Genomic DNA, 22,472 nt, shown 5'->3' on the forward strand with positions numbered 1-22,472 from the left:
TGGGTGGCAGTGACAGGTGGTGACAGGGGGTGATTGATGGGTGATTGACAGGTGATCAGTGGGTGATTATAGGGAAGAATAGATGTATACAGTACACAGGGGGGAGGGTCTAGGGAGGATCTGAGGGTGTGGGGGGGGGGGGTGTTCAGGAGCCTCCAGGGGGCAGTTTAGGACCTAATCTAAAAAATAGCGTTGAGATAGTGACAGGGAGTGATTAATGGGTGATTAGGGGGGTGATTGGGTGCAAACAGGTGTCTGAGGGGTGGGCAGGGGGGGTCTGATGGGTGCAGTGGGCGATCAGGGGGCAGGATCAGTGTGCTTGGGTACTTACTAGGAGGGCTGCAACCTGCCCTGGTGGTCCCTCAATCACTGGGACCACCAGGGCAGGAGGCAGCCTGTATAATACGCTTTGTATACATTACAAAGCGTATTATCCGCTTTACATGCGGCAGATCGGGGGTTAACAACCCGCCGCCGCTGCTAATTGGCTGGAGGGTTGACGTCGCGGGCGGGCACATCCAGCGTGCGATACCCGGCCAGCTAGTCCGCAACGAGCCGCCGCCGATCGGCGTATTGCGGTCGTTGCGGGCTCCACTTTGCCGCCGCCCCTAGGTAGGGGCGGTCAGCAAGTGGTTAAAATCACAATCCAGTAAAATATATATATATATATATATATATATATATATATATATATATATATATATATATATATATATATATATATATATATATATATATATATATATATATATATATATATATATATATATATATATATATATAGATAGATATATATCTATCTATATATATCTATATATATATATATATCTATATATATATATCTATATATATATATATATCTATATATATATATATATATCTATATATATATATATCTATATATATATATATATATATATAGATAGATAGATCTATATCTATCTATATCTATCTATATATATCTATATATATATATATATATCTATATATATATATCTATATATATATATCTATATATATATATATCTATATATCTATATATATATCTATATATATATCTATATATATATATCTATCTATATATATATATATATATATATATATATATATCTATATATATATATATATATATATATATATATATATATAGATCTATATATATATAGATCTATATATATATAGATCTATATATATATATATATATATATATATATATATATATATATATATATATATATATATATATATATATATATATATATATATATATATATTTTACTGGATTGTGATTTTAACCACTTGCTGACCGCCCCTACCTAGGGGCGGCGGCAAAGTGGAGCCCGCAACGACCGCAATACGCCGATCGGCGGCGGCTCGTTGCGGACTAGCTGGCCGGGGATATATATATATATATATATATATATATATATATATATATATATATATATATATATATATATATATATATATATATATATATATATATATATATATATATATATATATATATATATATATAGATCTATCTATATATAGCTCTATCTATTATATATAGATATAGATCTATATATAGATATATATATATCTATATATAGGTGGTTGGGGGGAGATCTGGATATAAAAAGATTTTTATTTACACTAAAATCGCACAGCCTGTCACGGCTGCAGGCTGTGCGTCTCTCCCTGTCACATAAGATCCACAGTGACAGGGAGAGGGAGGCGGAGAGGGAGGCGGAACGGCAACTATGTTGCCTTTCGGAGGGTGATCGCTGTGATTGGCTCACAGCGATCACACGGCAGGGAGCCAATCAGTGACGGCTCCTGCCGATACCCGGAAGCCTTAGCTGTCATAAGACAGCTAAGTGCAGCCGGTTCGGTGCGCGCGATCGCGGCGGGGAGCGGCGGCGCCGGTGATAGAGATCTACGCCCTGCCAGCCAGAAGCCCATCAAAACAGGGCGTAGATCTCTATCACTGCGGTCCGCAAATGGTTAAACTGTTTCTTTTTTTCACATAGACACAAAGAATAAACACATGAAGTAGCTGCAAATGAATATTACATACTAACCTCACTGTCAGTTCCACTCAGAAGCTCACCATTTTCTTCTTACAGTGATCCCTTCCAGTTCTGACAACATTTTATCAGAACTGATATATAACAGTTGCTGTCAGTTATGTATCAGCAGCAGTCAGTTACAACTGAATGTGCAAGGTAATGTCCATGTTTCCCTATGGTTCAGGTGGGCGATATTACAGTTTAACAGTGTGCTGACCAGGAAGCTGTTATGGGGTAATGGCCATTTTTAAAATGGAGGACAGGAAATTCCATTGATCACAGTGGACAAATGGGACGCAGGAGAGGAGAAAGAGATTGAGTAGTAAACTACACAGGAAGTAAGTATGACCTGTGTATGGTTATTTTAATGTTTTATTTTCAGTTCAGGTTCTGTTTAATATACTGCAGTTGTGAGGCTGTGCGTTCAGAATTCTTTTCCTAAGAGATCTTCTGCTGCTATTACACAAAGATTAAAGTGAACCTCCAGACTAAAAATCTACTCAGCAGCACTGAAAAGGCTTGGTGTCTCTAACAGTTTCACAGCATCAGAACATTGTTTTTCTCACCCAAGCTTCATCTTTAGCTGCACAGAAGTTAAGCTCCGCCCTATCAAAGAAAACTGCCAGGGAATTTTTCCCCTGATGCTTTGCAAAGCATTATGGGATTTCTGATGATGTTCTTGTTCTGCTGTTTTGCCGCAAGTTTTTTTCTAATTTAGAATTTAAGATTTGAAATCTAGCGCGCGCAGCTGGGAGGGGTGACCAGGACACAGGACAGTTGGAACTGTATCTCATGCACCCTGTCACCTCCTTTCAACCAAAAAGATGACTGCCCCCATGAAATCACAAACATTTGCATGTTCTTTTAAAACACGGTGGGTAAAAGATTATATTACCCATCTATTTTAATTAACATAACTAATGTAACTTAATGGACAGTATGTTTGTTTAGGCTGAAGTTCCTTTTTAAAGGGGCACTATTGCTAATTCCATCTATTTTAGTCCCCTTAACATCCATATGCCTTATTGGAGTTATGCTATTTCCCAGTATATAGTCCTATCAAAATGTAATTTTACACTTGTAATAAACATTTAGAGCCAGGCAGTCACGTCAGTAGTAACCTTTCCGACGCCAGTTCAGTATAAACCATTCTGTAGCAGGGAGGCATCTGCTACTGGTCCTTCAGCTGCCATTATTTTCAACCCTTCTGGCCAGCTCATTTATTCTTTTCCATGTTGTAACTGCACTAATGTGCAGTTACTGAGCCCACAGCAGCCGCCATCAAGTGCATCACGCAGCCTCCTCCGTACAGCGCAGGATGTACACGGCTGTGTGATGATACGCTGCCCGGCTGCTAAGGACCCCTTTTGTGTAGCTGGCAATAAAACGGACAGCTATTGCTGTCCGTTTCCATGGTAACCCGACGGCTTCTGAAGTATGCTAGGCAGCAGCAGCGGAGGCGGCATCAAAGAGCAGACACAAGGGCTACAGCTGTGTCCTGCTTTGTATGTTGCCGGCCGGGTTACCATGGAAACGGACAGCAATAGCTGTCCGTTTTATTGCCGGCTACACAAAAGGGGTCCTTAGCAGCCGGGCAGTGTATCATCACACAGCCGTGTACATCCTGCGCTGCACGGAGGAGGCTGCGTGATGCACTTTACGGCGGCTGCTGTGGGCTCAGTAACTGCACATTAGTGCAGTTACAACATGGAAAAGAATAAATGAGCTGGCCAGAAGGGTTGAAAATAACGGCAGCTGAAGGACCAGTAGCAGATGCCTCCCTGCTACAGAATGGTTTATGCTAAACTGGCGTCGGAAAGGTTACTACTGACGTGACTGCCTGGCTCTAAATGTTTATTACAAGTGTAAAATTACATTTTGATAGGACTATATACTGAGAAATAGCATAACTCCAATAAGGCATATGGATGTTAAGGGGACTAAAATAGATGGAATTAGCAATAGTGCCCCTTTAAGGTAGGAGATCAACAGACTGACTATGGTAGAGATTACACTGAAAGCTTCTCTGATGGACAGTTAACAATATGACTACGGACTTTTTAAAGCACTGTGGAAAAGGTCAGTGCAATATTAATACACAATAATAACAAGAATACAGCAAAATCCCTGTTATTTGGAACTCAGGCAACTGTCGGTCTCAACTAACTGGCATGCCTGAGGGGATAATGGGGAAGCTTTAAGGTTTTGCAAGGCATAAAATACTTACCGATCCTCCAGGCTGAGTCTTGGACCCATCCTGAAGCTCCTAGTGGAGGACGCCGGAAAGCCACTAGGACTACGGGATGGGTAGAAGACGCTGCCCTGATGCTCAGTAAGTATTTTATGTTCTGGGAAGGGTGGAGGGGATGTTTGTGCTTTTTCGGCCAGTTGCTCAACCTACCGGGCAAGCACATGTATCCGGCATCAGCCAACCGTGTCCCAGTACCGCTGGCGGCTCTGTTAATTGGCGGCCTGAAAAGGCAGTACGGGTCCCCACGGCGCACACTACGCGTCATCAAGCCAGCCGGCATGAGAGTCCTGTGCATACGAGGTTCTCTAACTCCGAACCGGACATGCACAGGACTCTCATGCCGGTCAGTGTAATGACACATAGCGGCCGACATGATGACACGTAGCGTGCGTGGTGGGGTGGCGTACTGGCGACTTCAGGCCAAATTCTCCGATTAACGGAGCCGTCAGCGGGACCGGGAGAGGAGCCAGGAGAATGCCAGGGGAACTCACATCCCACAGTGGGCTGGAGGAAGCCACGTGTAAGTGCAATTTGTGTTTTTAAAAGGTTCTCAGTGTCCCTTTAAGAGGAGGGAATGTGAGGGTGATAGAAAAGGAGCATTGCAGCAAGCTTGCCTCTTTAGCCTAAAGTCAAATCTTTCAAGGAGTGATTATAGGGACATGTTAGAAAATGAGGAGAGGAACGGACAGTGCACAGAGGTATTTGGATCCAGCATGAACATACCTCTGTATCCTACCTTCAATAAATAGCTTTTACTCGGTCAGGTATCCTGTCAATACAATAGAGGGTTATTTTGCATTACTGTTCAGTCCCTATGTTATAGTACTTGTTAAATAGAAAGCTGAACTTATAGATGGCGGTTGAAACTTTATAATAATACTGATGATTTTGTTAATCGTCTCAGACACGTTATAGAACAGCTTTCTCCAGCCCCGTTCAGTGTGTGTATTTCGGGGCACTCGGCTACTTACTGGAGTCTTGGAGAGAATGGCCACAAGACTTTTCAACTTGCTTTTATGGCATCTGCTGATATAATCCAGAGTGGCTTTAATGACGCAGGCAGGAAAATGAGGGGGGTTGGGAGGCGGATCCAACTCCCTGTAATAGAATAAAAATAAAAAAGTATATCATTTCATGTACAACGATTCTCCTACATGCACAGTTTTGCAATGAATATATAACAATTCTCTCGCTAGCTGTACACTTAATGTATAAAATTCATGCATACCCATTTTGGGCCAAGAACTATTACCTACTGATAACCCAAAACCCACAACGTGCCGCCTAAGCCTCCCATGCAGGGCGTGTGTTAGAGCGTGCCAGTGGGTGCAGATTGTGCATTGGAGCGTGTTGCAGCGCGTACAGTATATCTACCGGTCCTCGCTCTGACTCCAGTCCCCAGGTTTCCTGGCAGCTTCTGAATTGGCCGCTAAAGCTCCAAGCTCACTGTCATGTGACCGGAAGGAGGAAGTGCGTGATATTGAGTCGTGGAACGCATCCCATTGGACGTGTCTGAGTCTGTGATACGCATAGAAGCGGCGGGTAGGTGGGTAATTAACCCCCTCTCTCGCAGCCGCACACCTGAGGCAATTAAGCTTAATTAGAATCAGATTCAACTACTTTTCTATCCGTGAGTCCATCACTAACCGCAGTGAGTCTGGAGCTCTAGTAGCCAGTTCAGAAGGAGTGGATGCAAGCTGGAGTGAGGACAAGTAGATGTGCATTCTGCAGTATGCTCCAGCACCAGCTCTGCATATAGGGGCCCCGCTGCCTATCACCCACATATCCAATCCTGCCTGCCTTCTGGTACTTCATCTGATCTTATTCCCTGTTGTGACCCGGCTTGTAACGAACATTGCTTGTTTACTGTCTGCCCTGCCCTCTGGCTAGAACTTCACTTACAATTCAACTCCGCCTTCCCCGACCTTGGCTTGTCTTGACATATAACTGATCGCTATCTGCGGTTAACTAGTCTAACCTTGCATTCAGATGTCACCCTGCCATAACGCTGGTGCTCTGTTCTCTCCATCATTGGTGGGGAATCTCAGGGGTCGTGACCTGGTGACTTCTAGGCAACAAAGTAATTTGTGGACCACTAGGATGGCAGCCTATAATCCCTTGCAGGAATCTTCATTTTATATTATATCGGGGTTTTTTTTCTGTAACAGATTTGCTTGTTTTTTAAATTGAATTGTAAAGGTTATAGGTCACATTAAAGAAAGTCTTAAGCCTATTAAAATACTTATTTTTACCAGAATTTTTTTCCAGCCGGGTGGCATGAAAAAAATAGCCGGGTGGGGTGAAATGAGAGAATGGAAGACTCTGCTTGCAACAGAGGAGGAGGTGAGCAGATGACAGCTGGGTGCTGACCAAAACTAACCGGGTGGAACATCCGGCTAAAAGAGCCTGGGGAGAACACTGAGCTATTTATGTAAAGCAATATCAGCAGTGATGAAACGCCCTATTCCGGCTGCAGAACGAGGGCTTTATACCCTTCCAAATCCCGGGGCAAAATTCCACAACTTTCGAGGTCATGGATTTTGCTTCCAGGGGAGGCAGAGCTTTGTGCTGTAGCTCTGCCACTACTGGAGTCAATCTCTGCAGATCTCCGCCTCTCCCCACCCCTCTCAGCGAAAGAAGAATGAGAGGGGCAGGGAGAGGCGGCGATCGGCGGAGATTGACTCCGGTGGGGGCAGAGCTACAGCGCAAAGCTCTGCCTCGACCAGGAAGCTCTCCCCAATTTTTGCCCTGGGAGGTATAAAGCCCTCGATCTGCCACAGGAATGCGGAAGTTTCAGCACTGCTAACATTGCAAGTCGCATGCTGTTATGTACATTCGTGTTGATACACAGCGACTATTGCAGACTTTTGTCCGCATGCCGCTGTATTTACTTCCTGGTTTCCTCTGATAGGATGTGGCCGAACTCCGTCTATTACATCTAGTGACGAGATCTGGCGGGCGGGTCCCGCAGCGCTTGTCATGACGAGTCAGCCTGACACGCTCTGGCGGCGCATGCGTAAGGCCAGGAGCGAGTCAGTACGCCAGTTCTCATTTAGGTCCGCATTGGCGGCGGTGAGAGCTGACCCGCAGGAGAGTCGGTCGCAGTCCAAGGTGGGTGCGTGGGGATGGGAGGGATCCATATTTAAATGCACCAATGACTGAATAGTAATGCAGTTCCCCCATCAGGTCCGATATATACAAGGACCATTATGATTGGAGGTAATGAAAGATAGAGCTGATTGGTTATGTGCACTCCATGGCTACTATATAAAGGTGGATGTAATGATGTTGAAATGTATTCCATTCGCAGCAAGAGCTTGATAAAGAGGGTTTAGAACCCTCTAGAAACGTCGCAATGTTTGCTGTGACATCTTGAAGATAAAAGAGCATGAAAATTACTTTGGATGGTGCCAGCCTTTTTGCTTCTACAATTTGAATTGTCTGGAGTACTGCTGGACTGAGCTTTGGCACATCCCACACAGACAACAAGAGGTGTGCTACACACTTGCTTTCAACTACACATAAATAGCAGGTAAAAATAAGTATTTTCATAGGATTCAGTCTCTCTTTAAAGGTTGGAAATGTTTTGAAATGATTTACTTTGGTCTCTTTTTTTACACCATAAAAACTTGGCAATGCTTGGCACAATCGAAACTGAAAAAATAAAGATCATTTTACCACCTAGCACAAGTTTATATGAACCTAATTTTAGCAGAAATGTGACCGTATATTGCTTGCTTTGCTGCTAGCTGTGTACTGAGTGATGCAATACAAACCTATTGTAACCTCAAACACATCCTGCAGCCTGCAGGCCCCATGCATTCAATACAATGAGTGATTAATGTTCAAGCAATAAAACTGCAGAATATTGATTGGTAATGCTTGTTAATTATTTTTACTAGATTCAACATTAATATCTACTCTAACATATTATTTATTACTACTTCCAAATTTACCCAAAGAACTGAGGACCAGCTGCATCTTCTCTTGCTGCACTTGGAGATTCATGCAAGGTCATAAGAAGTTCCACCACAATATCTGGTAGATTCCGGAGGAACAGGTTGTCAATTTGCTGAAAAGAAAATGTAAACAGAAATCGGTGCTAACCTGCAAGTCCCAAAAAGGCTTCATATTTCATAAGGCAAAACATTCAGGTGGGACTAATCCAGATCTCCACACATTACCATCAAAGTGAACCCGAGGTGAGAGTGATATGGAGGATGGCTTATGTATTTCCTTTTAACCTCTTGACGACCAGCTAACGCCGATTGGCGTAAACTGGTCGTCTGCGGGTTACCATGGAAACCTTTCCATGTCAGTTCACGGAGGGTGTCTCCGTGAACAGCCGGAGAGCCGCCGATCGCGGCTCGCCGGCAAAATGTAAACAGGCGGGGAAGAAATCCCCGCTGTTTACATCATACGGCGCTGCTGCGCAGCAGCGGCGTAAAGCAGATCGGCGATCCCCGGCCTCTGATTGGCCGGGGATCGCCGGCATATGATAGGCTGAAGCCTATCCTTTAATGCGCAGGACGGAAATCCGTCCTGCGCAGCTCACAGGGGGAGGGAGAGGGAAGGAGCAGCGAGATGGCGGAGAACGCTGCGGAGGGGGGCTTTGAAGAGCCCCCCCGCTAAGCAAATGCAGCCGGCGGCGATCAGACCCCCCCAGCAGGACATCCCCCTAGTGGGGAAAAAAGGGGGGGTAGTCTGATCGCCCTGCTGCACTCCTGATCGGTGCTGCGGGCTGTAGAGCTATGCCACTGCCACTGATTCATCAGCGTATTGCTTCTTGGAATGGTCAGCGATCCCATAACACAGCTGAAAGCACTGTAGTGGGCCCCAGGCGTTAAGAAGGAGCTGTCAGCCATACTATCTCAGAAAAAAAACACATATATAAGTAGATAAATACTTGCTCTACTTACATAACATATGTATTGTACTGTTCATATTTTGATTTTAGTGATTTATCTATAGTAAAAAAAAAGAAAATCTTTCTTGGGATTCTCCATTTTAACTGTATCGATCTTGAAGCCAATCCTGATGTCATTTCCTCCCTTACTTCCCTCTGCCCAATTGTGTATGCATTGCCCGCCCTCCTCCCAGTCTTCAGGCACTCCCACCCAGCTCTGCAATAGAAAGTGCATTGTCTCAGTATGAGAAATATTGGCCAATCAGAGAGGAACAGAGGTGTGGGAGGGGAAAACAGGAGGGAAAGAGGCTTCAGCCTTCATCAGGCTGCATTAGTTATGTCTGAGATCAAAAAAAGACAACCCAGCATGCCCTGCAACTTCCATTGTGCGGCAATGTACCAACAAGAAAAGTAATAGTGATTTTTAACTTTTGGATTGCCTGGTTAGCATCCTCATTACTCGTTTACCAGATAAAAAAAAAAGAATTGATTTTTTTTATTTTATGCCCGACAGTTACTTAAAGCACATTAAAGCACATAAAGAAAGTAAGTTATAAATAAAAGCTTCAGACTGACATCCCGTACCTGTTTTCCAAGACAGCCCTCATCTTGCAGCAAGTCATAGACTTTGTAAGCAGTTTCTCTTTTCCTGGTCATATCTGTGTCTTCAGAACATTCAGAGACAAAGTACGGCAGAATATGCACCAAAATTTTGGGGAAACAATCAGCCAGCAGGACCCTCCAATCCTCTCCTATGCAGCCGGAAATGGACTTCACCTGCTCAAACTCACTTCGAATGACCAAATGTGGAATCAGAACTTTGTAACATGACCTACAGGAAAATAAAACTCTTGTTTAAAGTATACATATACTGCATTAAGCAAACCAAGTGTTTTTCTATTTATATGTTAAGCCCCTTCCCAGGCTTAGTTTCTCATAATCTTTCCCAACAGTGCAATAACTGTTAGGTAAAGAAGGGGGACTAACAGCATTAGGGAAAGTTGTCATTGTTGCATAGCTGAGGGACAGTCCCTCTTTGGGAACCCTGTCCCCCGGTCCCTCTTTCTTCCCTCATTTGTCCCTCTTTTAAAGACTGATGTACAGATCTATGTAAATGTCTATTTTTCTTCTGAAAAATTTGTTTAATTGACTCTAAACTTCATTCCCATCTTTTAAATTGATATCCCATATTTTCGGTCGTATAAGACGCTCTGGAATATAAGACGCGCCTAGGTTTAGAGGCCAAACACCAGGGGGAAAAAAATAAACTAAACCTGGTGCGTCCATATTTCAGGAGCGGCTTCTACGTGTCCTCCCCCAAATGGTGACCTCCTATGTCTCCCCCATGCCTCCTCTGGTCTCCACAATGTCTCCCCCATGGCCTCCTCCAGTCTTCCCCCATGGCCTCCTCCAGTCTTCCCCCATGGCCTCCTCCAGTCTCCCCCATGCAGCAACCTCCAGTCTCCCCCATGCAGCAACCTCCAGTCTCCCCCATGCAGCAACCTCCAGTCGCCCCCATGCAGCAACCTCCAGTCGCCCCCATGCAGCAACCTCCAGTCGCCCCCATGCAACCTCCAGTCTCCCCCATGCAACCTCCAGTCTCCCTCCAGTCTCCCCCATGCAGTCTCCCCCATGCAACCTCCAGTCTCCCCCATGCCTCCTCCGGTCTACCCCATGCCACCTCCGGTCTACCACATGCCTCCTCCGGTCTCCCACATGCCTCCTCCGGTCTCCCACATGCCTCCTCCGGTCTCCCACATGCCTCCTCCGGTCTCCCACATGCCTCCTCCGGTCTCCCACATGCCTCCTCCGGTCTCCCACATGCCTCCTCCGGTCTCCCACATGCCTCCTCCGGTCTCCCACATGCCTCCTCCGGTCTCCCACATGCCTCCTCCGGTCTCCCACATGCCTCCTCCAGTCTCCCCCATGCCTCCTCCAGTCTCCCCATGCCTCCTCCAGTCTCCCCCATGCCTCCTCCAGTCTCCCCCATGCCTCCTTCAGCCTTCCCATGTTTCCACCATGTGACTCCGCTGTGCCTGGCTTCCCCACCGCGTGCCTCCCCTCCAACCCCCTTGTGTCTCTAGCCCCACACCCACCCTCCCAGGAGAGGAGAGGTAGCTATTCCCACAAAACTCGCATATAAGCAGGTATATTGAATATAAGCCTTTGCAGTACACTCCAGAGCACATGGACAAGACATGGAGAGGCTCTCGCGCAGGCAGCTCCCGAACTGGCGAGGTCAAGTGGAGCTGCGGCGAGGCACAGGTCTCCTGCCAGGTGCTGGAGGAAGCCCCGGGCAAGTAGATGTCATTTTTTCACAAGCTTGGACATTTCCTTTAAGCAATACCAGTTTTATGGCTGTCCTGGTGATCATCTGCCTCTAATGCTTTTAGCCATAGACCGTGAACAAGCATGAAGCAGATCAGGTCTTTATGACACTGTCAGAACTGACAAGTGCATGCTTGTTTCTGGTGTTATTCAGACACGACTGCAGCCAAATAGGTCAGCAGAGCTGCCAGGCAAGCGGTTTTGTTTATAATGTATAGGGAAATAAATATGGCAGCCTTCATATCCCTCACTACAGTTGACCTTTAAAACACAACTGCTACAATTCAGAGTGGTGGCCACAGCATATGTAGACACTTTTTAATACGGGAGTTGATGGCGACTGTCACTTACTTGTAGAAGTCTTTTAGAGTTGAGTAGTGCAACAAGTTGTAAGGAAAGAAGGATATTTCATAGTCAGGAACTGTCAGCCACTCTGTGATCAGATAATCTAGGTGTGAAGTCATGAAGTCTCTCACACTTCTATATCCCAAGCTGGAAGATATTTTCTCCAAAACCTAAATAAACGTAATCAGATACTAGGAAGGAAGCACGATTAGGCAAAAAAGATGCCTATAGTTTAAAGAGAAATAAGGAAACAAGTAATAAACCCACATAATTATTCTCCAACCGACTGAATGGCTGGGTCCATCGTAACATTTTAAATTGTTTGTAAAAAGGTAGAGCCGTGAATAAAAATTGATATTTTTACCTGCTAGTTTAAGGACTGTAAGGAGAGGTGAAATGCCGCATTCCAGTGGCAAAACAAGGGCTTTACACCCTCAAAATCCCCGGGCAAACATCCACGACTTTCAAAGTCGTGGATTCTACTGCCTGGGGAGGGAGAGCTTAGGGCTGTAGCTCTGCCTCTAATGAAGTAAATCGCCGTGCGGATCTCTGCCTCTCCCCGCCCCTCTCTGTGAAAGAAGAGTGAGAGGGGTGGGGAGAGGCGGCGATCAGCAGCAATTGACTTCAGAAGAGGCAGAGCTACAGCGCTTAGCTCTGCCTCTTTTAGGAAGCGCTCCCCGGATTTTCCAACAGAGATTTGGGGGAGGGGGGGGGGTATAAAGCCCTCGTTTGCCGCCGGAATGCAGCATTTTACCTCTCCTTATAGTCCTTAAACAAACTAGCAGGTAAAAATATACATTTTTATTCACTTCAGTCTCTCTTTAAATAAATCACCCAAAAGTTTCTCATATCTCTTGATGCTGGGGGTGGAAATATCTGTGCTCAAAATGATAGCACTGTGTATGTCATGGCTTCTAGGAGTTTTCATTTAGATCTCTAAATGGGCGAAAACTTCATTTTCCAGTGATAAAGTCCAACATCTGAATCTGGTAATCTGATCACAGACATTATCTGTATGGCGTTTATATGTTCTTCCTTTCTTTGGCCTAGTGCACACCAGAGCGTTTTGGCTGCGGTTTGCGATCCGCTTGCGGGTGCGGATCCGCTTGGGTAATGTATTTCAATGGGCTGGTGCACACCAGAGCGGGAGGCGTTTTGCAGAAACGCAAACTCTCGGGCTGCTGCAGATTTTGGATTGCGGAGGCGTTTCTGCCTCAATGTTAAGTATAGGAAAACCGCAAACCGCTCTGAAAAACGGCACTTCAGAGCGGTTTGCCAGGCGTTTTTTGTTACAGTAGCTGTTCAGTAACAGCTTTACTGTAACAATACATGAAATCTACTACACCAAAATCGCTACACAAAACCGCAAAACGCTAGCTGAAACGCTGCAGAAAAAGATGAAAAAGCGTATCAAAATCTGCTAGCATTTTGCGGATCTGCTAGCGGTTTTTGGTGTACACCAGGCCTTCACGCGGGTTTTCAAAAATAAACGGATGAGAAAAACAATTGTATCTATCATCCTCCTCCTAAAATGACTTTTTAAGATAGCCCACCGTTTTATTTTATATTTAAATCTAATTTTTAAGTTTTTACTGTTTTGTTGTCTCTGCTCAATGACACCTTTATTGAAGTATGCTAGAGCTCAAATCTATGAATTATTGACCCTTTTTATCTGTTTCCTGATCTCAGAAGCAATTTACTGACAGGAAAGTGTTTTATGACTCTAATTACTTAGTGAGGATTAGGCTATAGTCTGACTCAGTCCGACCCGGGCAGAAACTGTCACTCGCATAACTGATATTTAATTTTTTTGGGCAGAGAAAGAATAAAAAGGAACACAACAGAGTTATTTGTGTGCTTGGCACTGTACATACACATGTCTATCTCATTTCACGTCACCTCGGTTGTCCTTTAACCACTTTGTCCTCCTTGACGTAGTTCTACGTCAAGGAGGACATGTGCGCTCCTGCGGCCGATCGCTCCCAGCCGCAGATCGTTAGCCCAGGAATCAATTAATCGGGCCATGGTGCCTGATAACTGATTCCTCTCCCCCGCAGAAAAAGCGACAGCTTCTCTCTAAAGCTTCGCTTTTTCTGACTCCTATGACCCTCTAAGCGTACAAGTTACGCTTAGAGTGACGTCATGTAAACAAACTCAAGGTTGCCATCTTGTGGCCAAAAAGTAAAACTACATCTAAATGTAAAATAGAAAATTATGTCACATAGACGCCACACCAGTTCACTCCCCGCAGCTCACCTCAGCCTGCAGAGTCAGAGCAGGGCTGCGGGAATTTGGCTGCCGAAACAGTACAGGGCATTGATTATTTTATGAGGAAACGCTGGCCACATCACATTTTTCTCTGATGAAACATTGCTGTATTGCGATCACTACTTGTCACAACGAAATGATCTATATCTTGTTTTTTTTTGGGGGGGGGGGGGGGGGGGTTGCCACCAATTAGGCTTTCTTTGGATGGTACATTATGTTAAGAATTATTTTATTCCAAATGCATTTTAACAGTTAAAAAAATGGAAAAAAAATCATTAGTTCTCAGTTTTCGGCTACAGTGAATAAAACCCATCTGCCCATTCGTCCCGGTTATTACAACGTTTATATTATGTCTCTAATACAAAGTATGGCGACAATAATTTTATTTGGAAATACAGGTGTATTTTTTTCAGTTTTGCGTCCATCACTAATTACAAGCCTGTATATGCAAATATAACAGTAATATACCCTCATGCCGTACATAGTAAAAAAAAAAAAAAAAAGCCCCTAACGTAACTACTTATGTATTTTTTTTTACAAGGGTTTTATTTTGGTGACTATGGGGGGATGGGAGGAAGGAAGGTGGTGTTACGGTAATTAACATTTAATTTATGATGTGTAAAATGTCATGTAAAACATGTATTTTTACTCGTGTGTATTTTTTTTTACCACCAGATGTTCTCAAACTCACAGTCTCTAAAGCCCCATCTACACGATACGATTGTTTGTGCGATTCGATTACGATTCGACTAAATCCGACATGTCCGATTGGGATTCAATTCTATTTGCCATTGTTTTGCAATAGCAAATCGAACTGAATCGAATCCCGATCGGACATGTCGGATTTATTCGGATCGTAAATAGAATCGTAATCGAATCACACAAAGAATCGTATCGTGTAGATTGGGCTTATGCTTAAGACGAGCAAAGAGACAGTGCTGTTACAGCAAAGCTCATTGGCTTTTCACTGAAGCCATGATCTTTGCCTTATAGGCACTTTGTTGAAAGGGAAGAAGTCTTCCCTGAACCAATCAATCGCAGCTCTGCAGGGACCAACCGGTACCTGCGGCGGGGGGCACTCGTGGATGGTAGCGGTGGAAGGGGAGGACGTTTTAAAACGTCCCGTGGTACGTTAAGAGGGACCAATAGGACGTTTTAAATGTAGCACAGCGGGTAGTGGTTAAAACACCTTGGGGCTGGAAAGCTGCAATGCACGGCCCATACTGACAGTCCACAAATTCCCTTGCAATGGGTGCATGAGTGACAGAACTGGATCATGGAGCAATGGAGTCAGGTAGGTTGGCCTCCAAATTCCACAGATCTTAATGTAATTAAATACTGGTGGGATGTGGTGGAAAAACAAGTCTAATCCACGAGGGCCCAACCTTCCAAATCTACAGGAAATATAGATCTGTTGTAAACATCTTCATGCCAGATACTAAAGGACACCTTCAGCAGTGGAAACCATGCCTCATCGGATCAGAGCAGCATTGGTGACAAAAGTGGAAGGCCTGTGTAAGGCAAAACTATGCGCATTTCAGAGTGGCCTTTTATTGTGGCCAGTCTAAGTAATCAGCACCTTGATATGCCAAACCCGTGAGTTGGGATGGATTATCTTGGCAAAGGAAAAGTGATCAATTAAGGTGGCCAAACACCATACAATTTTTTTAATATCTGTTCAATTCAAGAATTGAAATCAATTTTTCTGACTGATTATAACATTTAGGATCGTGGTCTCCCTGTGACGTCGTGACGTTCGTCGCCATGGCGACAGGGGAAGCCCTCAAGTAAATCCCGTTCAGAACGGGATTTCCGGACGGGTCATTGCGCCGGCGGCGATCGGAGGGCAGGGAGGGACGCCGCAGGAAGGGGGGAATCATGTAGCTAGCGCTAGGCTAGCTACATGAAAAAAAAATGTGCAAAAAACGTTCCCGCGTATCAGAACGCCAGGCAGGTTAAAAAATAAGACCAATGTACCACACACATATGTTAAATTGTTACCCAATTATAATAAAAATGATTGGAAACTCTGAGAAAATTGCTAGGGTGTGTATATTAACCACTTTGTCCTCTGCTACAGTATATCTACGTCAGCTGTGGCACCCTCCAAGCCACAGCGACGTAGATATACTGACCTGCTTGCAGCCCTGTTGTGCTTCAGAGCGCACCTCCTGGCACTAACAGCTGCAATACTAATTGGTGAAAGGGAAAATGTTCCCATGTAGCCAATTAGTGACCCCACCGATGAACGATCACCGCTGTAGCAAACAGCATGATCATTCATCTCTCCCCCTCCGTGGTCAGATCTGCTAAAAAAAATGATAAGAAAGCAGCCTGACTCACCTTTTCCTGTTCCAGCGATCAGCCTGCAGCCCGAGCTTCCGATCCCCGCTCTGCACGCAGCCCTGTGATGCTGAATAGCCGGGTCCCTGCTTGATGACGTCATCAAGCCGGGACCCGGTAACAGGCATCACAGGGCTGCGTGCAGAGCGGGGATCGGAGGCTTGGGCTGCAGGCTGATCGCTGGAACGAGATAAGGTGAGTCAGGCTGCCTTCTTATCATTTTTTATAGCGATTTGGCCACCGAGGGGGCGGGGCAATCGGGCTGGGTCTTATGGGGGTGTGTGGACCCCTGGTGGGGGGTAAAATGTGCAGCTGGGGGGGGGGGAATAAAGTACGAGGGGCCACATATTTTTTTATTTCAAATGTATAATATTATACTGGGGGCAGATCTGCCTATAATGGTGGGGGGGGGGGGGGGGGGCTAATCCTGGGTGCACCTGCAAATCCTGAGGGCGCATGTGGCTATAATGGGGGACCACTATTCCTGGGGACACATATGGACACATGAGGGGCAGCAATCCTGGGGATACATCCATCTATCTATACTGGGAGGTGCCAAACACAGAGGACACATTGGGCTATAATGGGGGTGACTGATATTGGGGACACATCTGGCTATAAGGGGGGTCTGATACTTGGGACACATTTTGCTATCAATACTGGGAGACATAATACTAGTGACATGTTTTTATCTCCTGTGGTACTTTTTATTTTTAAACTGGAATTGATAAAAACTGAGAAAAAAATGCATTTTTTTTTCATTTCCCCCCTCTTTTTCCCATTAAAATGCATAGAAAACTTTTTTGGTCTAGGGATAAAATACCCGCCAATGAAAGTCTAGTTTGTCCTGAAAAAAAACGATACCTAGATCATTTAGGTGTCATGAGTAAGGATAAAGTTATGGCTGATTAAATAGGGACATAGCTAAAACGTAAAAATTGCTCTGGTCAATAAGGGGAAAACAAGGTCTGGACAAGGTCTGGATGCGAAGTGGTTAATAAATTGACAATCTAACACACACCATACAATCTTTAAAAAAAAAATTAAGAAAAAATTCCAGCATTCCGGATCAATAAAATCGGAGAAAACAAACAAACAGGAAATCCGATCAGATTTTTCAGTCGAATGAAAAAAAAGCTTTCGATTTTTTTTTGGGAGATCCGATCATATTTATTGAATTGCTGTAAAAATCGGATCATTTTATTGTGTGGCCACCTTAAGACAGATTTGTGAGAGTAATGGGTCTTTTGTGTATGTAGGAAATGTTTCAGTTTTGTTTATGTGTATAGTTTTTATTTTTTTCCCTTATGTTCCTTGTAATCTGACTCTTGTCAATGTAAATTTCTAATTGTCTTGAAAAACTTCAATAAAAAGATAATATATCAAAGAAAATGTTTCAGAGCCTTGGGTTGAGCTCACGCAAAATGGGAGTAAAACAGAAAAACAGAAAGTGTTGTGTTCGTATTTTTGCTCAGTCAGGTGGGTTTAAAGTGGATCCGAGATGAACTTTTACTCATTGCATAATTGTGTTCCTTTCCTATTGTTTATAGGGCATTCCTCAAGCCAAACACTTTTTAGTTTTTGTTTTAATACTCTAATTCCCTATAAACGACACAAGCCCCGCCCACAGGTTTTCAGAGAGCCTTGGCAGTAGCAAGGGCTCAGGGGAGCTCAGTCTGGGCAGGAGGAGGGGGAGGTATTACTAGCCAGAGATTTCAGAGGCAGAGGGGGATTAGGTTTTTTTTTGCTCAAGATGCAGATAAGCCTGCCTCTGTGTAATGTTTACAAACAACATGGCTGCTGTCATTGTATCACAGGAATAATCAATCATATTCTATTAAAGCTGTTTGTAGCTAGATTTGCTGTCTAAGGTTTAGATAAGATCTATAGACAAGATACTTGTTATAGTTAGTTTTTCATCTCAGATCCGCTTTAATAATAATCCTAACAATTGTATAGCGCTCTTCTCCTGTTGAACTCTAAGCGCTCAAGAGCTGCAGACACTAAGGGCTCGCTCAAGAGGCCACCCTGCAGTGTTAGGAAGTCTTGCCCAAGGACTTCTTACTGAATAGGTACTTACCCTAGCCTATATTAGAACCCTGATCTCCCATGTCAAAGGCTGAGCCCTTTAACCAGTACACTATCCAGCCATTAATGCTTTGGCTGATCCCTGGGAAACTGCTCCAATCTCTTCAACTGCAGAAAATGCAAGCATGCAATTTTAACAATGTACATTAGATGCTAAAACAAACACTCTGCCTGTCCCAGGAACTACTCAACTGGTACCCAGCACTACTCCCCAGTGCAAGTACCATTTTCTTTTTATAGGCATCAAAATAATGATTCAAGATAGGTTTTAGTGAAGATTATTACTTACTTATAATAATATGCTCAGTTTTATAAAGGGCAGTTTTTCTTTAGGGTAATTTTAACTGAAAACTAATCTGCAAAACGGAGGGAAAAAAAGAAGGGAGCGCCAAAGCTTCTGAAAAGTTTGAGTACACTAACCTTTCTGACATGTTCGATATGCAGGCCGTTCTCTTTCACAGACTGACAAAGAGCGAACAGCGATTGCTTCTCACACACAGGGCTGGACAGGAGTATCACTGATATCAGCAGCAGCAGCGTAGTGTTGTTATTAAATGCCTCATCCATCAGCACCTCTGGATCTTCACTGTCTGAAGCATCTCTCTAAGAAGCCAGCAACATGCACAAAACAAGTTACACAATGCAACTGTGGAGACCTACTAAGCAAGTGTCCAAGGGTATATAGACAGATGCGGTCAGTGCTATTAAGACAAGACGAGGCAGGCAGCGTTACAGGCAAAGGGAAGCAGGCACTACTAGGAGGAAAAAAAAAAGCATGAAGGGGGTGAGGCCAGCCTATGGTGAAAAGGAGAGGAAGGCGCTGCAGGCAATGGATAAGAGGTGCCTCAAGGATAAAAAAAAAAAAACAATCAGGGGTACATTATAAAGCGATACTGAAGTGAGACAAAAAAAATTAACAAAAAAGGTCCCTAAGGAGAGGGAAGGATCTGAGTCCTAAAGAGCCTCCCCATCTCCTGCAGGTCTCCTTGTTCCCCTGCAGGCTCCATCCTTTGAATCACCAGCCACGGTAGACTTCAGAAGTCTTCAGAAACACTCAAGCTCCTAGAGACCGGCGGCTCAGTAATGCCCTCGCGAGTGCGCAGTCCGGAGCGGCCTGTCTTCGGAAGCCCGAGTGCTTCTGAAGAACCCCGAAGCCTGCCCAACCTGGAAAAGTGCAATCTACGACCGAACAGTCACAGGATGCTAAGGGGGAGCCTGTGGGTGAACGCAGGGACTGGGAGGAGACCGGAAAGGCTCTATAGGACCCGGAGCCTTCCCTCTCCTTAGGTATCTGTTTTTTATTTTTGTTCTCGCTTCAGACTCCCTTTTAAGGCAAAGGGTTAATCCTGTTGTAAAATAAATAAAAAGTCCATGGGCTTATGCCTGGCATACACAGATAGATTCTCCCTTATCAATCGAGCCACTGATGGCTCGATTAATAATATCAGACAGGTCCGATGACCTGCCTGATAGACTCCCCACTCGATCTCCGCCGGGTGGGAATCAGTGCACACGCGTGGATGAGCGGAGACACGGCGGGAGTCGATCCGGCGGCTAATCGGCCACCAGATCGACCCGTGTATGCCAGGCATAAGAGTGAATGCTTAAAGCCCAATCTACCCCAGGCTCCTGGACGTGGGAATCTGACCCAATAGAGAGTATCCTCCTGCGGGAACACCTGGACAGACCCCTTTCTGAGGTCTATGCTAGACTGAACCCGCTATCCACCCCTAGACTTGACAAAGCCAGAATTAGGTGGGAGGCTGAGGTGGGAGGCTGACGTGGGTCCCCTGTCCGATCAAGAATGGGGGGATTTCCTTAGCTGCATGGATGGGGTCTCGATCTCTGCCGTAGATAAATTTTTGCAGCTTAAACTAATTTACAGAACTTATCGCACCCCACTTCAGTTACGAGCCATTTATGCAGATAGATCGGAACTCTGCCCCAAATGTAAAAGGGAACCTGGATCCTTCTTTCATATGACCTGGTCTTGTGACGTGATTCATGATTACTGGACACAGGTGGCCCTGCTGACCGAGGTTCTGGGAGAGAGGATTGTGGTGGACCCCAGGAGCCTACTCTTAGGCTTGTATACTGATGCTACCCTATCCACACACTACATCACTCTATTCAATATTCTGTGTATGTATGCTAGGAAGGAAGTTTTCCATAAATGGTTTTCTGACGATCCTCCCTCTAAGACTTTATGGATTAAGAAAATCAATAGGGCAATGACATGGTATAAATTAACATATCTAAACAGAAATTGCCCCCAGAAATTTGATTTGATTTGGCTACCCTGGTCGGATTATATTACCTCTCATGATGTTCTCAGTGATGCCTAAGGTTTTAAAGAATAGTCCTAGCCTGAACTCTCCCTCTGTTTTCTATTATGCTGCTATTAATTTAGGATTGTGTCCCTCTAAAGTGTATTTAGTGCTGACAGCCTTTACCTGCACACTTTTATCGCTGGAATGTCCAACCGGCCCATGGGTTCTACCTTGATATTTAAGATATGATCCTTGCGATGCACACCTGGGAAGGGGGTGGGGGGGAGGGAGTTGGGATAGGGTGGGATGGGGAATGTATGCTATGTTTGTATGTTAACAAAACTCAATAAAATACGTCTATTAAAAAAAAAGCCCAATCTACACGATACGATTCTTTGCGTGATTCGATTACGATTCTATTTACGATGCGATGAAATCCGACATGTCCTATCGGGATTCGATTCAATTCGATTTGCCATTGCGAAACAATGGCAAATCGAATTGAATCGAATCCTGATCGGACATGTCGGATTTCATCGGATTGTAAATAGAATCGTAATCGAATCACACAAAGAATCGTATCGTGTAGATTGGGCTTTAGGTCTGGCTCACACTGCAAGAGTTTTCTTAGCTCTTGCTAATGCTCATTCTATGGGTGATTTTTATAAAATCACATTGCTCAAGTGAGAAAAAACTCAAAGCATTAAGCAGGAACATTAGCAAGAGCTTTTAAAATCACATGAACTCAGAAAAAGCTCTTGCAGTGTGAACCAGTCCTTAACGTGAACCTGAGGTGAATGGGTCGAAAACCACATACTTACCTAAGAAGAGGGAAGCCTCCGGATGCTGTAGAGGCTTCATGTGTTCTCCTCACTTCTGCAACTGCTTGCTGGGAGCCTCTGGAAGATCCGGGCAGCACCTCTCTATATGCACGAGCGCAGCCGTACTGCAGCAACGCTAGCGCAAACATGTCTGCACAGTGCATGAAGGAGTGTGGCTCGGTACTGTAACTGGACAACCCCTTGTCAGATATCTTTGGGGGATCCAAGAGTGGCAACGGAGGTTCAGAGGAAAGCATAGGAAGCCTCTATAACAGAGTTTCTCAAACCTGTCCTCGTGACTCCCCAAAGGTGCATGTTTTGCAGGCAACCTCACCTATGCACAGGTGGGGTAATTTGTGTCTGAGCAAGGTGGATTCCATGTGCCTGAGACAAAATATTGGTAGTTTTTTAGAAATTCATGCAGAACTGTCTCAGGCATCTTAAGAAATCATTAAATAGTGCAGAATCCTTCAAAAACTTTTGTATAATAGGAGGATCTAGGAAGGTCTCTTAGACAGTGCAGTGTGTGAGGGGAATTGCTGTTGCTGAGGTAACCAACACACCTGCTGTATTGATAGCAGCAGTCTCTAAGGAGGAATTCAGTAGGCGGGAGGAGCACTTCACAAATCATGTCTAGCCTGCACTCTGCAATCATGTCTAGCCTGCAGTTCTACATCTGTAGAACTGCTATCAAGCACTACTTAATCTGCACCAGTTTAGGGATGGATTTGCACTTTTCTTTACTGTAGTGCAGCTCTAGAAATTCATGCTAAATTCCCAATATTACCTAGGATTTAA

The 22,472-nt window shown here is 44.5% G+C and overlaps 1 protein-coding gene across 1 annotated transcript in view; it reads right to left on the reverse strand.

The window, feature by feature from the left end:
* ATM (ATM serine/threonine kinase) overlaps nt 1–22,472 on the reverse strand; it is a 216,521-nt gene that overhangs the window by 120,811 nt on the left and 73,238 nt on the right. The window contains 5 exon segments of the mRNA XM_068266920.1: nt 5,277–5,403; nt 8,262–8,377; nt 9,797–10,043; nt 11,891–12,054; nt 19,004–19,186. Of these exon segments, the coding sequence (XP_068123021.1) occupies nt 5,277–5,403; nt 8,262–8,377; nt 9,797–10,043; nt 11,891–12,054; nt 19,004–19,186 (837 nt within the window).

The sequence above is a fragment of the Hyperolius riggenbachi genome, chromosome 2, assembly GCF_040937935.1.
Source record: "Hyperolius riggenbachi isolate aHypRig1 chromosome 2, aHypRig1.pri, whole genome shotgun sequence".
Classification (NCBI taxonomy): Eukaryota; Metazoa; Chordata; class Amphibia; order Anura; family Hyperoliidae; genus Hyperolius; species Hyperolius riggenbachi.